Genomic DNA, 24,173 nt, shown 5'->3' with positions numbered 1-24,173 from the left:
GTCCACTCCAGGACCAAAGGGAGGAAGGAAAAACTGGAGAGAACACTCTTTTCCAAGGTGCATGAGCTGTGATTGGGACCCCGAGGCACCCAGGTGTGAGCAGCTCTGTGCATGAGGGTTAATAAGATGGGGCTTTGAGGGAGCCCCAGTATCTCTGGGGCAATCTGTTGATGATGCAATTGCCTGAACTCTCCCCTTGGACATTGGTCCAGGGCATCCACACAGGGATGCTGGTATCCCAGAGGCTACTCCTTTAAGGGGTGCCCCCACTACACAAGGAGGATGCCAGGCAGGAGCTAGAGCTCCTGCCTTTGTTTAATGCTGGCTTTGGAGACCTGGGTTTGATCCCTGGGTTGGGAAAAGGCTGCCACTCCAGTATTGTGCCCTGGAGAATTCCATGGACTGTATAGTCCACAGGGTTGAAATGAGACGGGCATGACTGAATGACTTTCACTTTCACTTTTTAGTTTTGGTGTCAGGAATTCATGCCTCAAGGTTGTGGGGGATGTTTGGGGGAGTCGGAGGCATGAGTATGTGTGTCCTGGCATTTGTGGGGGGCATTTGTAGCAATGGGTGTGTCACGGGCAGATCATGACAATTAGATGATGTTAACTCACATGCTGTATGAGTTTCCTGGGGCTGCTGCAGCAAATGACCAGAGATGAGGTGACTTAAAGCAACAGAAATTTATCTTCTCTCGGTTCTGGAGTTTGGAAGTCTGAAATAAGGGGTCGGCACGGCCATGCTCCCTCTCAAGCCTCTAAATGAGCATCTGTCCCTTTTCCTTTGTTTCTGGTGTCACTGGAAGCCCTCAGGATTCCTATTACCTTGTGGACCCATCACTCTCCTATCTCTACTTCTGTTGTCATGTGGCATCTATCCCTGTGTGTGTCCAAAATTTGTCTGTGTCCAAATTTCCTTCTTAAAAGGATGCCAGTATTGGATAATTGGGACTTCCTTGGTAGCTCAGCTGGTAAAGACTCTGCCTGCAAGGCAGGAGACCCTGGTTCCATTCCTGTGTCAGGAAGATCCCCTGGAGAAGGGATAGGATAGCCACTCCAGTATTCTTGTGCTTCCCTGGTGGCTCAGCTGATAAAGAATCCACTGCAATGTGGGAGACCTGGCTTCAATCCCTGTGTTGGGAAGATCACCTGGAGAAGGGAAAGGCCACCCACTCCAGTATTCTGGTCTGGAGAATTCCATGGACTGTATAGATGAAGGGGTCGCAAAGAGTCGGACACGACTGAGGGACTCACTTTCACTTTCATTGGATAATTATAAATACAGTTAAATCAAAAGACCTAATGACCTCACCTGCTTACATCTGCAACTTCTCTATTTCTAAGTAGAGTCACATCACAGGTACTGGGGGTTAGGGCTTTAATGTATCTTTTGGGGGGACAAGATTCAACCCATGACACGTGCATCCCACAAGTATCCCCTGAGGACCTACTATACCGCATAATAATGTGAAGAGGGCAACCTCACCCATCTTCTGGCAAGCTCTGTATGTGGTACATTTACGTACATTAAGACATGGGCTCAAGTTCATTCTTTTCTTTTATTTTTTTAAAATTTGCTCTTTGTTGTACCATGTGGGCTTTCTGAGAGTAGCGGCTACTCTTTGTTGTGGTCCTCGGGCTTCTCATTGCTGTGGCTTCTCTTGTTACAGAGCATGGGGTCTAGAATGCGCAGGCTCGGTAGTTGTGGTTCCTGGGCTTAGTTGCCTCAAGGCTTGTGGGATCTTAGTTCCCGGACCAGGGATCCAACTGGCATCCTCTGCATTGGAAGGTGGATTCTTAAACCACTGGAACACCAGGGAAGTCCCAAGCTCACCCTTTTAAAGAAGAGCAGAGTCACCCGTGATGCCCACTAAGGTTTATACTAATGGAATCCATCCCACCTTGGGGGTCAGGTCCCAAGATCTTGGAGTCTCAACACTGAAGATGGACTACTTCACTGGCAGACTCTTAGAAGGGTTTAGTGGTTGCTTGATGACCTTCCCACATGGGGAGTCAAAGTAGGGTTCTGGACTAAACCGTGGAGAGAGGCAGCTTTTTCTAGAAACTCTCCATTTCCCAATCAGAGTTAGCTCCCAAGATCCCCCCACTATTCCATGTCCCTCCCCACACAAAGGTTATGAGCAGCTGGGGGTGGGAGGCTGTGTGCATGGTGGGTATATTGAGGGGACAGCCTACCCTGCTCCATTATGGCCACCTGCACAGCCCATGTTGAATTCTGTTACTTTCTGCCTATCATTGGATGATTTGTTCAACATTGGCTCAAGAGATATTAGAACTTCTTGTTGTTTAGCTGCTCAGTCATGTCCAACTCTTTGTGATCCCATGGACTGCAGCACACCAGGCTTCCCTGTCCTTCACTATCTCCTGGTGTTTGCTCAAACTCACATCCATTGAGTTGATGATGCCATCCAACCATCTCATCCTCTGTATCCCCCCTTCTCCTCCTGCCTTCAATCTTTCCCAGCATCAGGGTCTTTTCTAATGAGCTGGCTCTTCATATCACGTGGCCAAAGTATTGGAGCTTCAGCATTGGTCCTTCCAATGAATATTCACGGTTGATTTCCTTTAGGAATTCTGTTACTTTCTGCTTATCACTGGACGATTCATTCAACATGGGCTCAGGAAATGTTGGAGTTTCTGCTCTCTGCCATATGCTTGGGAGCCAAATGGGGACTGAGACAGTGAACACAACAGACCAAGTCCCTGGTTTTACGGAGTGGATGTTATATGGAGACACGAACAATGAACTAGAGAAAGAATGAGCCCCCATTGTCGCCTGTGACCATCTCTTTTCCTTCTAAGAGGTCTGATGTCCCACTAGTCCATGATCTTCGGCCCTGTGCCGTCTGTCCCAGAGAAGGGAAGGAAAGCCTAGGCCTCCTGTCCACACCCCCTCGTGGAGCTTGGGCTGTCTGTGTCACAGCCACATCCATCAGAGCCAAAGAGAGCCATTAGGCAGGGGTCCTTCCTTCAGAGTCACCTTTCCTTGAAGCTCCTAGCAACCAACTGGGAGCAGGGAGCCGAGGATGAATGTTTTCTTCCACCCTCTCTAATTTCACTGTCGATTCTCTTTTCATACCGGAACTTGATGTGATTAATAAAACTGTGACTGAAGAATAGATAGCAGCGAGGGTGGGGGTAGGGGATATAGAAACACCAAAATCTGGGCTCACGTTCACTGTGCACCTACCAGGGCTGAGACTAGGGGGAGCGGGCTGGGTTGCTCGCCTTGGGTGCAAAATCTAAGGGGGATGGTGCCACCAAACTTAGCAGTTGAGAGAAATCGTACTTCAATGGAATATCTTAAAAATTATTGTTATTTTAAAAATAGCTTTATTTATTCATTTTTGGCTGTGCTGGGTCTTCATTACTACACGGGCTTTCTCTAGTTGTGCAGAGGGCAGGAGTGTACAGGCTTCACTAGTTGTGGCTTCCAGGCTCTAGAGCGCAAGCTCGGTAGTTGTGGCACATGGGCTTAGTTCTGTGGCGTATGGGATATTCCTGGAGCAGGGATCGAACCTGTGTTTCCTGCATTGGCAGGCAGTCTTTACCACTGAACCACCAGGGAAGCCATTTTTAACGATTGTTTTAAAAAAATTATTTATTTATTTTTGGCTGCCCTGGGTCTTTGTTTGCTGCATGCAGACTCTCTTTAGTTGCGGGGAGCAGAGGCTACTTTCCAGTTGCCGCGCAGGTTTCTCATTATGGGGGCTTCTCTTGTTGTGGAGCCAGGGCTCTAGAGTGTGGGCTCAGTAGTTGTGGCACAAGGGTTTTGTTGTTCCACAGCATGTGGGATCTTCCAGAGTCAGGGATCAAGCCCGTGTCTCCTGCATTGGCAGGTGGATTCTTTACCACTGGACCACTGGGGAAGTCCTTAATCCAATATTTTAGCACATTGAAGTTCCTGCAGGAAGATCCCAGCTGAGCAAAATATCAAACTTTTGAGTGAGATCATATCAGCACAGATCCTAGTTCAGGACTTGGCACCTGGTAGGTATCTGAGAAATCAAGCACAAGAAGGGAAACGGAATAATAATGCTAAAACTTTCTGGCGTTCTTTTAAGGACTTTGTATGTGTTATTTCATATAATCCTCCCAACAACCCCTGTGAGCTGGGTATTATAATGTCTATCTCATAGACAGGAAAATAAGGGATTATGCACATCCATGTAATGAGTTGGCTTCCCTAATATCTCAGTTGGTAAAGAATCTGCCTGCAGTGCAGGAGACCCTGGTTCAATTCCTGGGTCAGGAAGATCCCCCAGAGAGGGGATAGGCTACCCACTCCAGTATTCTTGGGCTTCCTTGTGGCTCAGCTGGTAAAGAATCCGCTTGTAATGTGGGAGACTTGGGTTCGATCCCTGGGTTGGGAAGATCCCCTGGAGAAGGGAAAGGCTTCGCACTCCAGTATTCTGGCCTGGAGAATTTCATGGACTGTACAGTCCATGGGATCACAAAGAGTCAGACACCACTGAGTGACTTTCACTTTCACATGCGATGAGCAGAGGGTGGAGCCGGAATGAAAACTCAGATTATGTGCTGCCAGCATCCACAGGAGTAACCGCTCATGCCAGTGACTCTCACAGGGAATTAAAGGAAATCAACGTTTTCACTGTTTCTCTGAGTCTTCATTTAGGATTAATCCAAACAGAATAAGGCCAACGGGGATATTTCCCAATGCTAGTAAATACATAAAATTAAATCATACAAAGCCTTTATCCGGCGTCCCGTAGCTACGCGATACTTGTTAAAAGTGGAGGAAGACATCCTAGCTCCTCTCGGGTTTGACATCAGTCTAAAACGTGACACTATCGATTTGATTCAATAGGAGTCTCACGACGGTGGACATCAGGGAGGAAGACATTATCCCATGAGAAGGAGGAGGAGGGGGAAATGGGAGACTATAATCAGTTTAACCTCTCTTGGCTGCTGAATCCTGTGGGGAAGGGATCATCTCTCCTCCCGGACAGAGTCCACAGGTAAAGGGTCCACCTGGGGAGGCAGCTCCTGGAGGGAGGATGGAAAATGGATGTGTCAGTTCCAGTAAGTGTCTGTGATAAACAGCAGAGAATCATTTGGATTGAAAAACTGCATATGGCTTGTTCGAAAAGTAGAGAGTCCTCTGTGTAGTTTTCAGCTGAAATGCGCATCCCTCTCTTTGCGTCATAGTGCCCTGTGTATTTTCTTCATAGACCAATTGGTTATTATTATTTTAATTTCTTCACTTGCTTGTTTATTGTCTATCTCCCTGACAACCCTGTAAAGTGGTGATGTGCTGGAACCAGCAGTTCTTCCTGACCCCGTTTTTGATGATGGGTAGCTTCAAACGAGGCTTCCCTAGGAGCTCAGCTGGTAAAGAATCCGCCTGCAATGCAGGAGGCCTTGGTTCGATTCCTGGGTCAGGAAGATCCCCTGGAGAAGGGATAGGCTACCCACTCTAGTGTTCTTGGGCTTCCTTGGTGGCTCAGATGGTAAAGAATCTGGCTTCAATGTGGGAATCCTGGGTTCGATCCCTGGGTCAGGAAGATCCCCTGGAGAAGGAAATGGCAACCCACTCCAGTACTCTTGCCTGGAAAATTCCATGGATGGAGGTGCCTGGTAGGCTACAGTCAATGGGATCGCAGAATTGTATGTGAATGAGCAACTTCACTTCACCCCACCGTATGACTAGTTTCCTTGAGGAAGGACATCGTGTCTGTTTTGACTTCTGGGTCCGGCTCAGGGTCAGGCACACAGTTGGTGCTTGGTAAGGACCCAAATTGAGTAGCTTAAAATGGTCTCAGCAGGAGAATTTACACCACAGAAATTGGCAAATTGACAGAGGGCTGTTGTTGTTTGGCTCTTACTCTGAAGAAATTGTTTCAGTGCAAGTCTGTAGTGTCGATTCAGTCACTACCTTGTATCAGATCACAGGGCATCCCAGAGGGAAATATCACAGTCTCCTGCCCTCTAGAGGCTCACAGTCTGGGGGTAGGGTTTGGGAGAGGACTCATGGACCAATGGCCAAGCCAGTGCTCAGGGATGCTGGGGACAAAATAATGGGCTAGAGTATATCCCTGCTGAGGGATTAGAACCACCTAGGTGTCAGTTTGTCTTTCTGAAGCATCATGGCACCAGCCAGAAGTGGACACGGCCAAGCTCTGGAGGACATGGACTCCCAGTCCAATCTCACTGAGCTGTGAGACAGGCACCTTACCTGCCTGCATTCCAGTGTGCTCCTGTGATAAGACAGAAATAATAATACTTGTCCACAGGTGTTGTTTAGAAGGATAACTTAAATAACACATGTGAACACAGTAGACCCTGAATGGACTTCCCAGGTGGCGCTAGTGGTAAAGAACCCACCTGCCAAGACAGGAGACATAAGAGACTCAGGTTTGAGCCCTGGGTTGGGAAGATCCCCTGGAGAAAGAAATGGCAACCCACTCCAGTATTCTTGCCTGGAGAATCCCATGGACAGAGGAGCCTGGCAGGCCACATGGGGTCGCAAAGAGCTGGACATGACTGAAGCGACTTAGCACGCCCACAAGGTACTCAACTGAATTAATGTGTGGTTATCTGATGTGTTGGAAGAAGCAATATTTTTTCTCCAGTGCAATATATATATCCCTCATATAGTTTCTCTCTCTCCTCTCTCCCTCTGTCTCCATTTTCCCTCTGTTTACCAATAGCTCACCCTTTAAAAAATTTATTTGGCTGCATTGAGTCTTAGGTGCAGTGCTCAATGGCTTTTCTAATTGTGGCACAGGGGTTTTGGAACATGTGGGCTCAGTATTTGTGGCACGTGGGCTTCGTTGCCTGGCTTCACGTGGGATCTTAGTTCCCCCACTGGGGTTCGAACCCACATCCCCTGCATTAGAAGGCAGATTCTTAACCACTGGACCCCCAGAGAAGTCCCTACCAATTGCTAACACTTATTGGGCATTTATTCACTCAGTGCAAGAAACATTCTGAGTGCTCTCATGGATGGCTTACTTTGCACAACAACCCTGCAGGTTGGTACTACTGTTATCCCATTTTATAAAGGAAACAGCAGAGAGGAGAGGTAACTTGCCTGCTGTCTCTCAGCAAATTCACGGCAGAGCTGGGACTGGACCCCAAGGGCTCCGTCTCTCATTTCTGTATATTTTACCACTTGCTTCCCACCCCCCCCAGCCCCACCCATAGCTCCTGCCACTGTTTTCAGCTCACACATGCTGTTCAGGTGAAAGGAAGTAGCTGAGAACCTGAGGCCTGGGGCAGGGCAGCCAGATCGCGCCCCCCCCCCCCCCCCCCCGCTCTGTATTTGTGGGCAGATACACAGGGTTAGAGGCGCAATGAAACCCAGCAGCCTCTGGGAGCCTTTTCCCGCAGTGGAGGAGCAGGCAGGCTTCCTAGCATTGCCCCTGGGGGACCAGCGGCAGCTGACGATAGATGCTGACCAATCCTGTTCCTAATGAGCGAGGCTTGGAAAAGAGCAATTATAGCTTCAGCATTAGTGTTCTCCCAGGAGAGCCAGGACTGGTCCTGAGCTCTCTGGACAAGGCCGGCTTACTTCTGATGAAAGCAGAAATTTGCTAAACCCTTTGGCAGCAGGCAAATAGATGGGGAAACAGTGGAAACAATGACAGACTTTATTTTTTGGGGCTCCAAAATCACTGCAGATGGTGACTGCAGCCATGAAATTAAAAGATGCTTGCTCCTTGGAAGAATAGTTATGACCAATCTCCAAAAAGCAGAGACTTTATTTTGCCAGCAAAGGTCTGTCTAGTCAAAGGTATGGTTTTTCCAGTGGTCATGTATGGACGTGAGAGTTGGACTATAAAGAAAGCTGAGCACCGAAGAATTGATGCTTTTGAACTGTGGTGTTGGAAAAAACTCTTGAGAGTCCCTTGAACAGCAAGGAGATCCAACAGTCCATCCTAAAGGAAATCAGTCCTGAATATTCATTGGAAGGACTGACGCTGAAGCTGAAACTCCAATAATTTGATGCAAAGAGCTGACTCATTTGAAAGGACCCTGATGCTGGGAAAGATTGAGAGTAGGAGGAGAAGGGGATGACAGAGGATGAGATGGTTGGGTGGCATCACCGACTCAATGGACATGAGGTTGAGTAAACTCCGGGAGTTGGTGATGGACAGGGAGGCCTGGCGTGCTGCAGTGCATGGGGTTGCAGACTCGGACACCACTGATTGAGTGAACTGAACTGAACTTGGTAGCAGGAGCATCAGACCGGTCACAGAACGCTCTGCCTGCAGGGGGCGCACTCCCTGCCCTGCTTCTGTAGTTGCAGATCTGGGTCCCGAAGGGTCGTACGTTCCCACTACCTCCACCCGCCCACCCGTCCCCGCACACTTGCTCTGCTGTCACTGGCTCTCTGAAAAGGAGGCGAAGCAAACTCTCTAAAATGCAAACGTGAGCGCTCTGTCCTCAGGAGGCAAATGAGCGCGGGTCCCAGGGCAGTGGTCACTCTCCCCAGGGACATCGATGGCCCTTCTCGTGCCGACCCCCACATTCCCCTCTGTGCCCGGCCACCAGCCTCACCACGGTGCTTAAGATGAAGACGTGCAGTCCTCTCGCTTGCTGTCATCCTGGTCTTTCCGTCATCCGTCTCCTCTGTGTGACACCATGGCCTCCCCTCCGCCTCCTACTTGGTGTTCCAAGCTTTGGGGCAGGGGGTTACCTCCTCCTAAAAGGCTCTTTCACCTCTTAGACTGAGCCGGGTCTCCCTGCTGTATGCTGTCAGAGACCCTTGCGTCTTTCCTTCTCCACACTTTGTGGGGCTTATAACCCATCCAGGTGTGTCACAGCCCTGAAAATCTTCACTTGAGAAACTGTGGAGAGTAGCAGGGTAATCTGAATAATAGACAATTATTCTCCCTCACAATACATATACACACATATACATAGACATATACACACATGCACACATATACACACAATGTACATGTAATCATACAGACATGCACACATATACAGTATCACATAAACACACATGCAATATTGTTCTTTACAACATTGGCCTTTACTCTCACCACCAGACACATCCACAGCTGAGCATCGTTTCTGCCTTGGCCCAGCCACTTCAGTCTTTCTGGAGTTATTTCTCCGCACTTCCCCAGTAGCACATTGGACACCTGTCGACCTGGGAGGGTTCATCTTCTGGTGTCATATCTTTTTGCCTTTTCATATCTTTCGTGGGGTTCTTGCGGCAGGAATACTGGAGTGGTTTGCCTTTCCCTCCTCCAGTGGACCACATTTTGTCAGAACTCTTCCACTATGACCCATCCATCTTGGGCGACCTCGCACGCTCATAGCTTCACTGAGTTACACAAGGCCCTTTGGCATGAAAAGGCTGTGATCTATGAAGAGGATATACACAGACACATAGGCACACAGACACACACACAAACTTATACATACATATGCATACGAGATAACAGATCTTGTGCTTTCTCAAATGCACAGAGAAGTGTCCAAGGAATGACAGAGACAGAAAAAAGTCTCGAGAGTCAAGGAGGACTTCCTGGAAGGGGTGGAACCGAACCAAATCATTGAGTGAAATTCACCAAACAAGTGAGGTCCTACTTGACCAGCTTTCAAAGACTTGCCATCCACCGGCACCCATGGTTCACTACTATACCCTTATAATAAGGGTTCTGGTTGTGTTTCGGTGTTTACTCTTGCTTGGATTGGTTTCTATTTTGTGCAACTAGAAAGAGTCTTGGAAAGCACACTCACCCACTCGTTCAGTGCATGGGAGGGGCAGCGGGGTCATGAGGGTACTGGCTCCCCGAAAGGAGGAAGTGTGCCGTTCGACTTTAATGTTCTATCACAAGCTCTCTTAGAGGCCAGCATTGGAAATACTTTCTCAATTAAGCAAAGACAGTAAACTTTTGAAGGATGCAGGGCCTTATAGAATCAGGGGAGCAAGTGGAGACATAGGTGGGAAGCAAGGATGTTTCAGAGGCTGCAGAGAAGTGACCACAGTGTAGGCACGCGAGACATTCCTGCTGCCCTCTGAACCTGGCCACCCAAGATGCCCTTTGGCTTCAGGGATTGGGACTGTCTGGCCTGGGTTCAAGAGCCTGCCCTTGGATATTTGAACTGAGTCTCTACCCCACCTCAGCAGTGCATTGGAATAGACACACGATTGGAAATTCTTCCCAACAAGCTATCAGTAAACCATAGGAACAAGGGTGGACTTGAAAATAAAAAGTCACAAATTCTGTTAAAGTGCCTACTTTCAAATGCCCTTTTAGAGGAGCTGAATCCACCTGTTTCTCTGGTGTCCTCAGTGATCTATTTCTGTCTCCTGCTTAGACATGGGATGTCAACCACAGGTCAAATCTCGGAGCACCCGATATCAGCCGAAAAAAAGAGACTCTTGACAGACGAGCTCCTTCCCTAGCTCATAACACACACTCAACTTCTCAGATGTGTTTTTTTTTTTTTTTAATAGTTATTTCTATTTTATTTATTATTTGGCTGCACCGGGTCTTAGTTGCGGCATGCGGGATCTTTGATCTTCGTTGCAGCATGTTGGATCTAGTTCCCTGACCAGGGATTGAACCTGGACACCCTGCATTGGGAGCACAGAATCTTAGCTACTGGGCCACCAGGGGAGACCCCTCAGGTGTGGTCTTGATGATTTCTCACTAGGACTAGATTGGGCACCTTGCCTTCTTGCTCTGGTCCTCAGTAAACAGGTCGTTACCAGGAACAAAGAGGGTACTAGGGTGTAACTTGCATGCTAAGCAGCCAATCACCTCCTCTTGTCCATCTCTGGCTGCCACATCCCAAATCCTGGCATGAGGGTCACATGGGCCCTGGTCCATGAGCGTCTAATGGACCTGGATCCAATCCTGCCTGCAGTCCTGCAGAGCCATGAAGATTTGGCTAATACGCTTAACCTGTCTGAGCCTCTGTTTACCCATTGGCAAATGAGAATAAAAGCCGATGGAAACTTGCTGTATGACTCAGGGAACTCAAAGCAGGGCACTGTAACAACCTAGAGGGGTGGGAAACAGGGGGAGGTGGGAGGGAGGCACAAGAGGAAGGGGACATGTACACCGGTGGCTAATTCATGTTGATGTATGGCAGAAATCAAACCAATATTGTAAAGCTATCATCAGTCAATTAAAAATAAATAAATATAATTTTTAAAAAAGAGTGCTTACTTCACAGAATTGTAGTTAGGATTAAATGAAATGATAAACCAGTAAATTACTGGACCCAGAATGGGGGCTCAATAAACAGCATTTATTGTTATTATTGATAAATACTTATTTCAATCCCAAATCAACTGTTTGATGTAGCAGAAGGGAGACTGCAGTCAGACCTGAATTAGAATCCAGCTCCTACAACTTATTAGTTAGGTAAGTCACTTAACACCTCTGAATCTCAGTTTCTTCATCTGTAAAGTGGGTAGAATAATTTCTAGCTGCAGGACAGATATGAACATTTATGAATATATTCAGCTTAACAGTGACCTCATGAAAGGATGAGCCAGAAACATCCAGCTAAGCTGCTGCCAGATCCCTCACCCACAGAAAGTGAGATAATAAATGTTCTTTGTTTCAAGTTGCTGTTTTGAGGGTAATTTGTTATCCAGCAAGAGATAATGAACACACCCACCTGGTTACTTCTGCTTACTTCTTATTGGCCAAACTGTGTCACATGGTCACTCCACTCTCAAAGGAGCCTGGGAAATGTAGTTTTTAACCGAGCAGGTGGCCAGTCAGAATAAAGTTAGGACTGTATTAGTGAGGAGAAGGGGAGAATGGATATTGCATTGAACAGTTTCTTTATTATATCGTTGCTTTATTATATTTCTTATAGCACAAAGCTGCAAGAAGTTGAAATGGCTTGCAGATAACACCTCCTTTTCTTTTTTTTCTTTACTAATTCATGGTGGAGAGGCAGCAACTCAGCTCCCATGAATGGCCATGCTGTTGCTTCACTTGCAGTGTTTTCAATAAAACTAGGGGACAAGGGAAATATGTAGAAGTCCTCTCTGTGTCTGTCTCCCCTTGAAAATAAGCCAGCCACAAAGATGTGTGCATCATCCATCAACTGTTTAATTTCTTAAGAGGCTATTCATTTAAGAACCTTTCTGCTGGCCAGTTGTATGGCTGTGAAAGGCTCTGGAAAGATTTATTGGCTCTTAATTTTTCTTACTGGCATCCTCTCCTTCATTCCCTTTGAAGAGGAGAAGACCCAATGCTATCATAATATTTTGCATCATATGTTTGAATATCTGCCATAGGAACATTTAACTTTTTTCCTAATTAAATGGGAGGTATATTACAGTTTTTGTGTTTTATGAAACACATTTATCATACCGGGAGCCTTTTTGTGCTATTTCCCAGTGGAAGAAAAACTAACCATTCTCTGAAGACCTACTGCATGCCGAGTGTTTATATACAGAAAAATACGTATGAATATATAAAAATATATAAAAAAAATAAAAATAAAATGTGTATATATATATATGCTCAGTTACACAATTGTGTCCAACTCTTTGTGACCCATGAACTGTAGCCTGCCAAGCTCCTCTGTCCATAGGATTCTCCAGGCAAAAATACTGGAGTGGATTTCGATGCCCTCCTCCAGGGCATCTTCCCGACTCAGGGATTGAACCTGCATATTTTATGTCTCCTGCACTGGCAGGCAGGTCTTTACGACGAGCACCACCTGGGAAGCCCTTCAAAGCCTTTGCTTGTCACTAAATTGTTACTCCCCCTACCCCCTGATTTAAAAAGGAAAAACTGATCCTCGTTATCAACTTTTAACTTTTTGCTTTTGGTTGGTTTCTTGACCCAGTTAAAAGTTAATGACAGAACTTTTAGGCCCTTACCCAGTGCCTAATTGTATTTTAATATTTGATGTGCTTAGAAAAGTATGAAGAATTAGTGCTAATTCTGAGCTGATTATCACATTCTGGCATGTCTTATGGCATGTGAACTGTGGCCTTCAGGACGTTCTTGAACCTTTCCCTCTAATTATCGCTGTGTGGATGTGAAATGATGCTGCTATGAAAGGAGCCTGTTGGGACTTCATTTTTTTGGTCATTAAAATAAAGATCTAGGAGAAAGTGGATCTGGCTTTTCTGAAGATTTGTGGTGTTCTGTTGCCCATGAATTGGTTTCCATTTGATTCCATTAAGAGGCCAGTCTCTGCTTGGATTTAATTTTGGCATCAGGGTCTTTGTTCAAGATTTCATTTTACTTTGTTTTTTAGTTTTTTTTAATTGAATTTTTTTGGAGCTCATTCTGTATTCACATTCAGTTGTAAGACATAATAGAGAGAGATGCCACATGTCCTTTATCCTGTGTCCCCCCAATGGAAAACTTGAAAAATTTGGAAATTCCAACAAAATCACAACCAGGATATTGACTTAGTAGAGTCACTAATATAACAGTTCTATCACAAAGATTCCTCCTGATATAATTTTAAAGCCATACCCAGTTAAGAAAGTCACCTAGGAGAGCTTAAATCCATGGGGTTGCAAAGAGTTGGACACGACTGAGCGACTGAACTGAACTGAGGAGAGCTTAAACAAGGGGAAAAAAGGATTTCTTAGAAGAGGCATTAATATCTGCTGTTGTCTGCTCATTGTCTCCTGTTCTAGTTCTTCTGTTTCAATCAAGTGACTCCGATGAGGCTGTCTGTCATAGACCTTACTCCCATTGCCATAGAAATCGGTCAGGTGACTCATGGCCAGCCAATCACGGTAAGCCATTTCCCTGCTAAGAGAGACTGGTGGTGGGTGGGTGGGTGAACATATTTCCAATTCTGGTCTAAAGACTTTCCCTGCATTTTTTGATATGAAGCAGGAAGAAGGGTTTGGCTCTAGAGTTCTGGAGCTAAAATGATGGGGCATTGTTGTTGCAGCCTGTTTCCTATCACGTGAGACAAACCTGTCTATCAGAAAAGAGCATGAAGCCCACGCACAGATATAGGGATTGAAAAGATGGCAGATGAGTGAGTGACAGAGATTGTAACTTTGTTTCCTCTTTGGGTGCAGTTGTGCCTAAAGTCACCTCCTTCTCTCTAGTTATTGGTAAGTAAATCAGTAACTCGCATCATTTTGCTTAAGTTGGTTTGAATTCTATCACTTTGTTGCAGGAAGGGGGACCCCTTCCAGGGCCCAAGAGTGGGCTCTTGTCTTAACACTAGGAAATGAACTGTCCGAGGAGACACATGTGCTGACAAAGCAAGAGATTTTACTAGGAAGGGGCGCCCAGGTGGAGAGCAGGAGGGTAAGGGACCCCAGGAGATCTGCTCTGCCACGTGGCTTCCAGTCTCAGGTTTTATGGTGATGGGATTAATTTCTGAGTTATCTTTCATCATCACTGTGACTCGGGGTCCTTTCTGGTGGCTTGTGCATCACTAAGCCAAAATGGATTCCAGCAGGAAGGATTGTGGGAGGTTGGTAGGACATATGAACTGGCATCTCCTCTCTCCTTTTGACCTTTCCCGAGTTCTTCCAGTGGGTGGTATCTTGTGAGTTCCATTTTCCTTACCAGGACCTCCTGTTGTTAGATAACTCATGCAAGTGACTATTGTTTTACCTGGCCTTGGCAGGTGGTTTTTGTCAGTGTTTCCCCTACCATTTCCATCTAAATAATGCTACTGAATGCTGAAGGATCCCAGGAAATCTCTTGGACTCATGCCTGGCAAGGATACTGCAAGGTCTGAGGTCAGGAACTCAAAGCACAAGGGCCCAGCAGGACTGTCTCCCTGGGAGCTGTCCTGCCTCTCCCTAGGTACTGGTCTCTGCTTTCTTCCAAGATGAGCTTTTGCTTGTTCTCCATGCTCACGCCGGCAGAAGATGGCCACTCCCCTAGCCTCTGCCACGTGGCTGTTTCCTGATCCACATTTCAGATGTTTGGGGTAGAGAACCCATTTGGCCCAGCTTGAGCCTGATGTCTGTCCCTTGTATGATAATGATCAGGGTATGATAATGACCAGGGTCACACGCTGCAAACAGGGCTACCAGCAACTGACCTTGGAGGTGGGAGGCAGTTCTCAGAGAAAAGGAACCAGTATGAAATTAACCTCGTGGAGATACCTACCCCATTGCCAGGGTGCAGAGATTCTCAATGTTGTTGTTCAGTCTCTAAGTTGTGTCTGACTGTGAGCCCATGAACGTCTGTATGTGGAGAATGAACTTGTGGACACAGAGCAGAAAAGAGAGGGTGGAACAAGTTGAGAGAATAACTTGAACATATATACACTGCCATGTGTAAAATAGCTAGCTAGTGGGAACCTGTTAAATAGCACTGGAGCTCAGCTTGGTGCTCTGTGATGACCTACTGGGTGGGATGGGGGGGACGGGAGGGAGGCTCAAGAGCGAGGGGAGTTAACGTATGCACATTGCTGATTCACTTCATTGTACAGCAGAACCAACACAACATTGTAAAGCAATTATACTCCAGCAATAAAATTTAAAAAAAAATCTATAAGCTTCTATCTCGTGTGGTACGTAAGAGACACCTAATTCCTTCCTTTAGCCCTTAATGTTATTCAATGACAATTGCCAAATCTCTCACACACAGTCAGAAAGGACTTCTGACATCATCATTTTCTCTGGGGCTCACAAGCGCAGGAGCTCATCAGTCTAGAAATGTACTCTCTATTTCGTGGATCCTGTTTTCTTTTCTCCCACGAGTATCTTCTTCATTCACAAGACCAATTTACTGATTAACCTTTATTCTCTCACTGAATGGGAAGTAATCTCTCCCCTTTGAGGGCTGGAACTCCAAGAGGGGCTTAATTCTGAAAACTCAGGAAAAGGAACTACACAAAAACAAGTGTATTTGTGAGCCCTTGTGGGCCCCATGTTAATTAGAAAAATGTTGTAAAATCACTGCAGAGATGGAGGAGCCTCAGAGCAAAACTGGACTGGTGATAAGGATGGTACTAAAATCATCCCCTGTAAAGAACATTTCATGGACTAAACCAAGCCTGTGAAAAGACAAGGCCTCCAGCTTCCCCTTCCCGATGACTGGAGCTCCAAGATGCTGGAGAAGGCATCTTGAATTCAAATTTCAAAACAAAGGGTAGTTTTAGGTTGATTTTTATGAAGATGAGAGAGAGACAAGAGGAAGGGAAATTTAAATGTGGGGGGAAAAGAGCATCAGAAAAGGACATCATTTATTTATTCAGTAAATCATCTATCAGTTGTCTACCTGGGCTTCAAGTTGGTTAGGATTAATGCTGCTACTGCTGCTCTTTAGTCACTCAGTCATGTCCATCTCTTTGCAACCCCATGGACAGTAGCCCGCCAGGCTCCTCTGTCCATGGGATTTCCCAGGCAAAAATACTGGAGCATGTTGCCACTTCATTCTCCAGGGGATCTTCCCAACCCAGGGATTGAACCTGTGTCTCCTGTGTCTCCTGCACTGCAGTCAGATTCTTTACTGCTGAGCCATTAGGGAAACCAAGGAAATAACTGGGTTTTAATGCCCCCCCACTCCAGTACTCTTGCCTGGAAAATCCCATGGACGGAGGAGCCTGGTAGGCTACATTCCATGGGGTTGCTAAGACTCGGACACGACTGAGCGACTTCACTTTCACTTTTTCCTTTCATACACTGGAGAAGGAAATGGCAACCCACTCCAGTATTGTTGCCTGGAGAATCCCAGGGACAGGGGAGCCTGGTGGGCTACCCTCTATGGGGTCGCACAGAGTCGGACACAACTGAAGCGACTTAGCAGCAGCAGCAGCATTCCTGATCAGAGTAATTTACAGAAATTTAAAAAATCGGGTATGAAAATGATTTCCTTTTACCTTCAGCAACTAAAAGAGACTAAATGTGATCGAATTGCATTTTCCTCCTCTCTGCATCATAACTGCAGTACTGTTTAAGCAACGCATTCTGTGTTAAATTGTAGCTAATGCAGATACAAAAGGCTTAACAGGCGAGCAGAGGTGAGAGTAAATGAATCATCCTTCAGCAGGAGGAAAATGCATGAGTGCTTTTCATGCTGAGTTTCTAGATTGGAGACGTGGAGACTGGGGAGGCCGGATGCTGTGAAATGTCCAGACCAGCACTTTGGGGTGCCTCCTTCCCCCAGCCTCACCTGCCCAGGACACCTGAGAAGCAACTAGCAGAATAAGTGGTTACGAAAAGTGGGGTCCGGCTGCTTGCGGCTTAAAAGCCAAAAGAGAGGCAAAGTTGGTGGAAAGGAAAGTTTGCTTTATTTTAGATGCTGGCAACCGGGGGAGGATGGACTCTTGTCCACAGGCTGGCTCCCTCCCCACACCCTCATTGCTTGTCAGTGGGCAAGAGCTTTATATAGGCAGAGGGAGGGGGTACATGCAGAAACAGCACAGTCAACCCTGCCAGTTATCTTGAAACTGGTCATGTGGTGGTCTGATCAGTGTCATCTTGATTGTTTTGAGTACAATTAATCTTCAGTTCCAGGGTCAGTTTGTTTCCATTTCTTTGAGGCCAGTTCTTGAAATTGTGGCAGTTTATGTCATGGCTAGTCTGGTCATCAGGTAGTTAGCTTCTCCACCCGGTGGGGATTTCAGTATCTGTAAGACAGGTCACGGGACATGACTCAGCGTATTACCTGTAGCTCATGAAGAGGAACTAAAGGTCCTCGACTTTGCTTACTGACGAAACTATTATTATTGGTCTATGTCCCTTTATTTCTGCATCTTCTCACTGCTCTGATTAAACTTATTCTTTGGCTAAATTTTGCACAGACAGAAGACAGGTGGAGGACATGGGGGTGGGAGAAGACCATCCATACAATCCTGCTCTGTAAGGAACGCTAGAGTCATGAGATTTCACATCCTTTATTCTGAGGCTACAACACCAAAGTCACAATGTTCTGGATAAACATGAGATATACCCCAGGTGGCGCTAATGGTAAAGATCCCTCTTACCAATGCAGGAGACATAAGAGACGCAGGTTTGATTCCTGGGTCAGGAAGATCCCCTGGAAGAGAGCTTGGCAACCCACTTCAGTATTCTTGCCGGGAGAATCCCATGGACAGAGGAGCCTGGTGGGCTCCAAAGAGGTCTTTGGGGTCGCAAAGAGTCAGACACGGCCAAGCGACTGAGCATGCATGCATGTTCACAGGTGCTGATTGAACGTCTACTGTGTATCAGGCACTGCGCTAGACCCTGGGGTGCGGGGTAGGGAACGTCAGATGTCATACTAGAGACCCAGATATAATAACTGGGTGCAGAAATTGCCTTTGCTCACACCATCCTCTGTGCCTGGACTTCTGGCCCCACCCCCACCTAACGAGCTTCTACTAATTTTCAGAGCTTCATTAGGCCTCACTTCCTCCCCCAAATTTCCCCTGACCTTTGCCCTGCAGGGGAGAGGCACCCTCCTTCTTCCTCTTCTTTTGTCCCAACATGGTCTTTCTTGTACAAACACATGCACACATGCATACCCACGTGCACACACACACACATGCATGTGCACAGTGCTGTTCACTGCCGTTTATTTGCTCCCATGTCAATATCTCCCCCACCCTGCTTCCAAGGGCCTTTTGAGGACAAGGCTAGTCTCATATATTTCTGTCTCCCTATTTTTAAAACTTAGTTCCTGGGATGTAGCAGGCGCTCAAAAATGTTTGTTGAAAGGGATGAATAAAAGTTTAATTCTGGATTTGTTCCATCTATTTCTGGATCTTTCTGTCCTCAACTGCTCCCAATAAAACTCAAGCCTTAATGATCCTGGAGGCCCCTCGAAGCACCAACATCCTTTGATTTTACCCAGGGCCAGTTGACCAAGCACTGTTGTATCCTAAAACAAATGGAGGGTGTGTTCCATGGCTCCACGAAGATTGGAGATGTTTTGTTTTGTTGTGGAGAGAAAAGAAAGAAAAAGAAGGTCTTTTAGGGCAATTTGGGTTTATGAATGTCTCCTGTGCATGGGCAGGGTCCACCGCGTGAGACGGGGTCATGGCTCTTGCAGAGATGCTGAAGCTACTGTGGCTGCCATTACTGAAAAGTGAAAGTGTTAGTCACTGGTACTCTCCAAAGACAGGCTCCCCTGTCCTTCCTGGATGAATGGAAAGCCACATTCCCCAGACCCCTTGGAGCTGGCAGGGACCAGGATGCTTGCTGTTGTTGTTTAGTCCTTCAGTCACGTCCGACTCTTTTGTGATCCATGGACTATAGGCCATCTGTTCACGGGATTTCCTAGGCAAGAATACTGGAGTGGGTTGCCCTTCCCTTCTTCAGGGGATCTTCCTGACTCGGGACTCGAACCCACATCTCCTGCACTGACAGGCAAGTTATTTACCACTGAGCCACCAGGGAAGCCCTTTACTTGCTGAGGGCTTTAGAAATGGAGCGTTTTTCTTCTCTCTCTTTCCCAGCTGTAGCAAATGAGGAGGCTCACATTCCAGTTGGTGGGCTTCCAACAGCCTGGTGCCTGAGTGACTGTGTGGTGTGGAGTTAGGCTAACCCAGGGAAACATATGATTGAGAAATAAAATTTTGTAATGTTAAACCACTGAGATTTGGGTCTGCTTGTTACTGTAGCTAAATCCGGCTCATGCTGACTGACAGAGGCTTGAAGTGGTGTACTGGCCCTTTTCCAATAAGTTTGAATGCTCTTTACTTTATGTTGTAGTTGTTTTAGTTGCTAAATGGTATCCAACTCTTTGCAATCCCGTGGACTCTAGCCCACCAGGCTTCTTCATCTACGGGATTCTCCAGGCAAGAATACTGGAGTGGGTTGCCATTTCCTTCTCCAGGGGATCTTCCTGACCCAGGGATCAAACCCACATCTCCTGCATTGGCAAGTGGATTCTTTACCACTGAGCCACCCAGGATGCTCTAGCTGAACTATCACCACATTCTAGTCCCCAACCACTGAAGTTAGACAAGGAGACTTCCGAAAAGGGACAAGGGTGAAACAGGAGGGAGAGACCAAGTGAATTCTGTGGGACATCATCCATTGAGTTAGTGGGTTTTTTTTTTTCTGTGTTGTGCAGCTTGTGGGATTTTAGTTCCCTGACCAGAGACTGAACCTGTGCCCTTGGCAGGGAAAATGCTGGATCCTAATCTCTGGATCACCAGAAAATTCCCACTGAGCTTTTTTTTTTTAAATATATATTTATTTATTTGGCTGTGCCAGGTCTTAGTTGTGGCCCAAAGGATCTTCGCTCTTCTTTGCAGCCTTTGAACTCTTATTGTGACGTGTGGGATCTAGTTCCCTGACGAGGGATTGAATCTGGTCCCCCTGTGTTCTGAGTGTGGAATCTTAGCCACTGGACCACCAGGATTCCCTGAGTTGATAGTTTTGATCTGTCCCCTGTTAATAAGTTATTCATAGACTATCATCATTCTAACCAGGCAGCTGCTTGATTTTTAAGCATCTGGGGAGTTGTTTATTTCTCCTTTCTGAACAAGGTGGATCATTTTGCTAACAACTGAGTCAATTAACTGGCCAATAAATAACAGTCCCAGAAAACAAGGGCTGGAGTCTCAGGCTTGGGTCCAAGCTGGTGCCTCAAATGAGAGTCCAAATCACGTCTGCATAACCCTGAGAGTCAGGGCCGGGGAAGCGAGGTTCCAGCCTCACCCCTCAGGCATCACAGGGCCAGGGAAGGAAAACCAAGCAGCATGGGATAGCAGTTCTGCACCTGAGTTCAGAACCAGTAATCCCTGTTTGAGTCATATTCCCCCACTTTCAAGCTATTGATTTTAGGAAAGTGGCATTAACTCTGTGAAAGAGAAAGTGAAAGCCTCTCAGTCGTGTCTGACTCTTTGTGACCCCATGGACTATACAGCCCATGGAATTCTCCAGGCCATAATACTGGAGTGGGTAGCCTTTCCCTTCTCCAGGGGATCTTCCCGACCCAAGAATCGGACCGGGGTCTCCTGCATTGCAGGCGGATTCTTTGCCAACTGAGCTATGAGGGAAGCCCTGTGAACAAAGGAATAAAACTAATTAAACCGACCTCCTTGGACTATTGAGGGTGTGAAAGAGGTGATGTCTTTGGGGCAGGTGGGAATCTCAGGCCAGGCATTGACCGTGGAGTCAATGGGACCCCTTTGCCTCTCCGGGTCTCAGTTGAGTTTCTGTCGCACATGCCTGATACTGATGGCAGAGCCTCTCCACTTTTCTGGTTCTGATTGACTTGTTTATGCTGCTCTTGTTCTGAAGGAAATGATCTGGCTTCTTCCAGAGCCAAGCAGAAGTAGAGGCAGGCTCAGAGGCTGACTCAGAGCCGCAGCCAGGATACCTTCCATGCTGTTGTTGTTCAGTTGCGAAGTCGTATCTGACTCTTTGCGATCAGGTGGCCAAAGCATTAGAGGTTCAGCTTCAGCATCAGTCCTTCCAGTGACTGTTCAGTGTTAATTTCCTTTGGGATTGACTGGTTTGATCTCCTTGCCATCCAAGGGACTCTCAAGAGTCTTCTCTAGCACCACAGTTGGAAAGCATCAATTCTTTGGCACTCAGCCTTCTTCATGATGTATTAGGTATCTAGTGGCAATGGCACCCCACTCCAGTACTCTCGCCTGGAAAATCCCATGGACGAAAGGGCCTGGTAGGCTGCAGTCCATGGGGACGCGAAGAGTCGGACACAACTGAGCGACTTCACTTTCGCTTTTCACTTTTATGCATTGGAGAAGGAAATGGCAACCCACTCCAGTGTTCTTGCCTGGAGAATCTCAGAGATGGTGGAGCCTCGTGGGCTTCCGTCTATGGGGTCGCACAGAGTCAGACACCACTGAAGTGACTTAGCAGCAGCAGCAGCAGCAGCAGCTGCATTATATATTGATCCAAATGTACCAATTTATAAAAACCCCACACGGTTATTAGATCATGGTTTCTGTCAGTCAGGAATCTGTATGTAGCTTAGGTGGGTGCTTCCAGCTCAGGATCTCCCTAGAAGCTGCAATTGAGTGTCAGCTGAGGCTTCAGAATCCTGCTTCCAGGATCACTGACATGGCTGTTGAATCGAAGGCCTCAAGTTCTTGCTGGCTGTAGGCTGGAGGTATCAGCTCTTTGCCATGTGGACCTCTCTATGGGGCTCCTCACAGCATGGGAGCTGGCTTCTGCAAGAGAGAGAAAGAGAGAGAGAAAAGGAACCCAGAACAGAAACAAGTGTTTTTGTAACCTGGCCTTGGAAGTGGCATCTCGTTGCTTCTGCCATATTCTGCTCATGAATCATGAATCAATAATCCCAACCCAGGACTTCCCTGGAGGGCCAATGCAGGAACTGCAGGTTCGATCCCTGGTCGAGGAGCCAAGATCCCACATGCCTCATGACCAGAAAACCGAAACATAAAACAGAAACAATTATTGTCACAAATTCAATAAAGACTGTAAAAAAGTGATCCGCATCAAAAGAATCTAAAAAAAAGTAATCCCAACCCGCACTCAAAGGGATGGATTTCCCACAAGGGCATGACCTTCATGAGGTAATAATTATTGAGGGTCATTTTAGGACTTGCTTTTCCCCAACCTTCACATGGGGAGCAAGATTTAGGTCTCAGCTCTCAGTTTCCTAGGTTTCTCCGGTGGCTCAGACGGTAAAGAATCTCCCTGCAGTGCAGGAGACCCAGGTTCAATCCCTGGGTTAGGAAGATCCCCTGGAGAAAGGAATGACAATCCACTCCAGTATTCTTGCCTGAAGAATTCTGTGGACAGAGGAGCTTGGCGGGCTGTAGCCCATGGGGTCGCAAACAGTCAGACAGGACTGAGTGACTATCACTTTCACTTTTCTCAGTTCCCAAACCTGTCCTCTTTCTTTTGTTCCTGTCCCCCTGGGAGCAGACCTGGGAAAGCAATGGGGCGGGAGTCAGGACCCTTTCTCAGAGATCCAGTGACATATAATCTTCCTTGCTTTCTTCGATCCTGGCAATCTCCAACTCCTTGAAGGCAGGAAAACTCATTCTGATTGATTATAAATTCTCCCAAATCTATTATTAATGACATCATTTCTCTGCCCAGAGTCTTTTAGAGCTCTGACTTCTGATTCTCACAACCTAGGATTTTGAAACTCAGAGAACGAGTCTCTCAAACTCTTGTTTCAAAAGCTTATGCTGAAACTCGAAAGCAGAGAACAGATTCTTCTCCCCTTCCTAAATTTCTGCTGTAATCTCCTTTCCCGAAGCAATGAATACAGCAAGCCTTAGCATCCTGGACTTGTGGAATGATCGACAGGAATTTGGGGAGGGCATAACTGTTGCGGGGGAAGCCTAACTGTTAATAGATGCAGATGTTATTTTGTGAAACACATAACCCACGTGGCACATTCTGTCATGTGCTCAGTTCATATCATGTACTCAATTCATATCAGCTCAGGTCTTTGCTGGTGGCTCAGATGGTAAAAGAACCTGCCTGCAGTGCAGGAGACCCAGCTTCGTGGGTCAGGAAGATCCCCTGGAGGAGGGAATGGTGACCCACTCCAGTATTCTTTCCTGGAGAACTCCACGGACAGAGGAGCCTGAGGTTGCAAAGTCAGACATGACTGAGTGACTAACACATGATAATGGCAGTTCATATTCATTCTTTTTCTTCTTTGTGTCTTTGTAGGGAATCAGGCACGTTCGGAAGGTGGGCAGACAAGGATGTGAACAGTGAGGGTAGAACTGAAAGGTCTCATGCAGTAACTGGGATATCGGTGGAGGGGAGTTTGGTTGCTGGCAAGACAGTGACCCTGAACCCCATTGCATGGTGGTGGCCAACCTGAGGATACACACTTCACAGACTTCTCTCCTTCACTGTTTCACCATCATCTTCTGTCCCCCACTCCTGTCCCCTGGGGTCACTTCCCCAAATAAATTGCCTATTTGGAAGTACTTATCTCAGGGTTTATTTTTGGGTGGAGTGAGAACTCTGCTTCCTTTCATGGATCAGCTCCTGTATGAAACATTCTTTGCATAAGAACTGTCTTAGCCCATACAGGTTGCTATAACAAAAATACTGAGGCGGGGGTGGTGCAAGAAGAATTGGGAGACTGGGACTGACACAAATGCACTATTGATCCAATGTATAACATAGATAACACCTTCCCAGGTGGTGCTAGTGGTGAAGAACCTGCCTGCCAATGCAGGAGACATAAGAGACTCAGGTTTGATCCCTGGGTAGGGAAGATCCCCTGGAGGAGGGCATGGCAACCCCCTCCAGTATTCTTGCCTGGTAAATCCCATGGACAGAGGAGCCTGGCGGGCTGC

General features: G+C 46.8%; 1 protein-coding gene across 1 annotated transcript in view; it reads left to right on the top strand.

Annotated features, from left to right (window-relative positions):
• LOC145532989 (uncharacterized) overlaps positions 1 to 23,796 on the top strand; it is a 116,228-nt gene extending 92,432 nt beyond the window's left edge. Inside the window, exons 4-5 of the mRNA XM_081559283.1 lie at positions 13,636 to 13,737; positions 23,533 to 23,796. Of these exons, the coding sequence (XP_081415409.1) occupies positions 13,636 to 13,737; positions 23,533 to 23,580 (150 nt within the window). The 3' untranslated portion in view covers positions 23,581 to 23,796. The remainder of the gene's footprint in view (positions 1 to 13,635; positions 13,738 to 23,532) is intronic.
• The last annotated feature ends 377 nt before the right edge of the window (positions 23,797 to 24,173 follow it).

This window comes from Giraffa tippelskirchi, chromosome 13 (assembly GCF_054371585.1).
Source record: "Giraffa tippelskirchi isolate mGirTip1 chromosome 13, T2T-mGirTip1v1.2.pri, whole genome shotgun sequence".
In the NCBI taxonomy this organism is placed as follows: Eukaryota; Metazoa; Chordata; class Mammalia; order Artiodactyla; family Giraffidae; genus Giraffa; species Giraffa tippelskirchi.
This window is presented reverse-complemented; position numbering and strand designations above follow the sequence as displayed.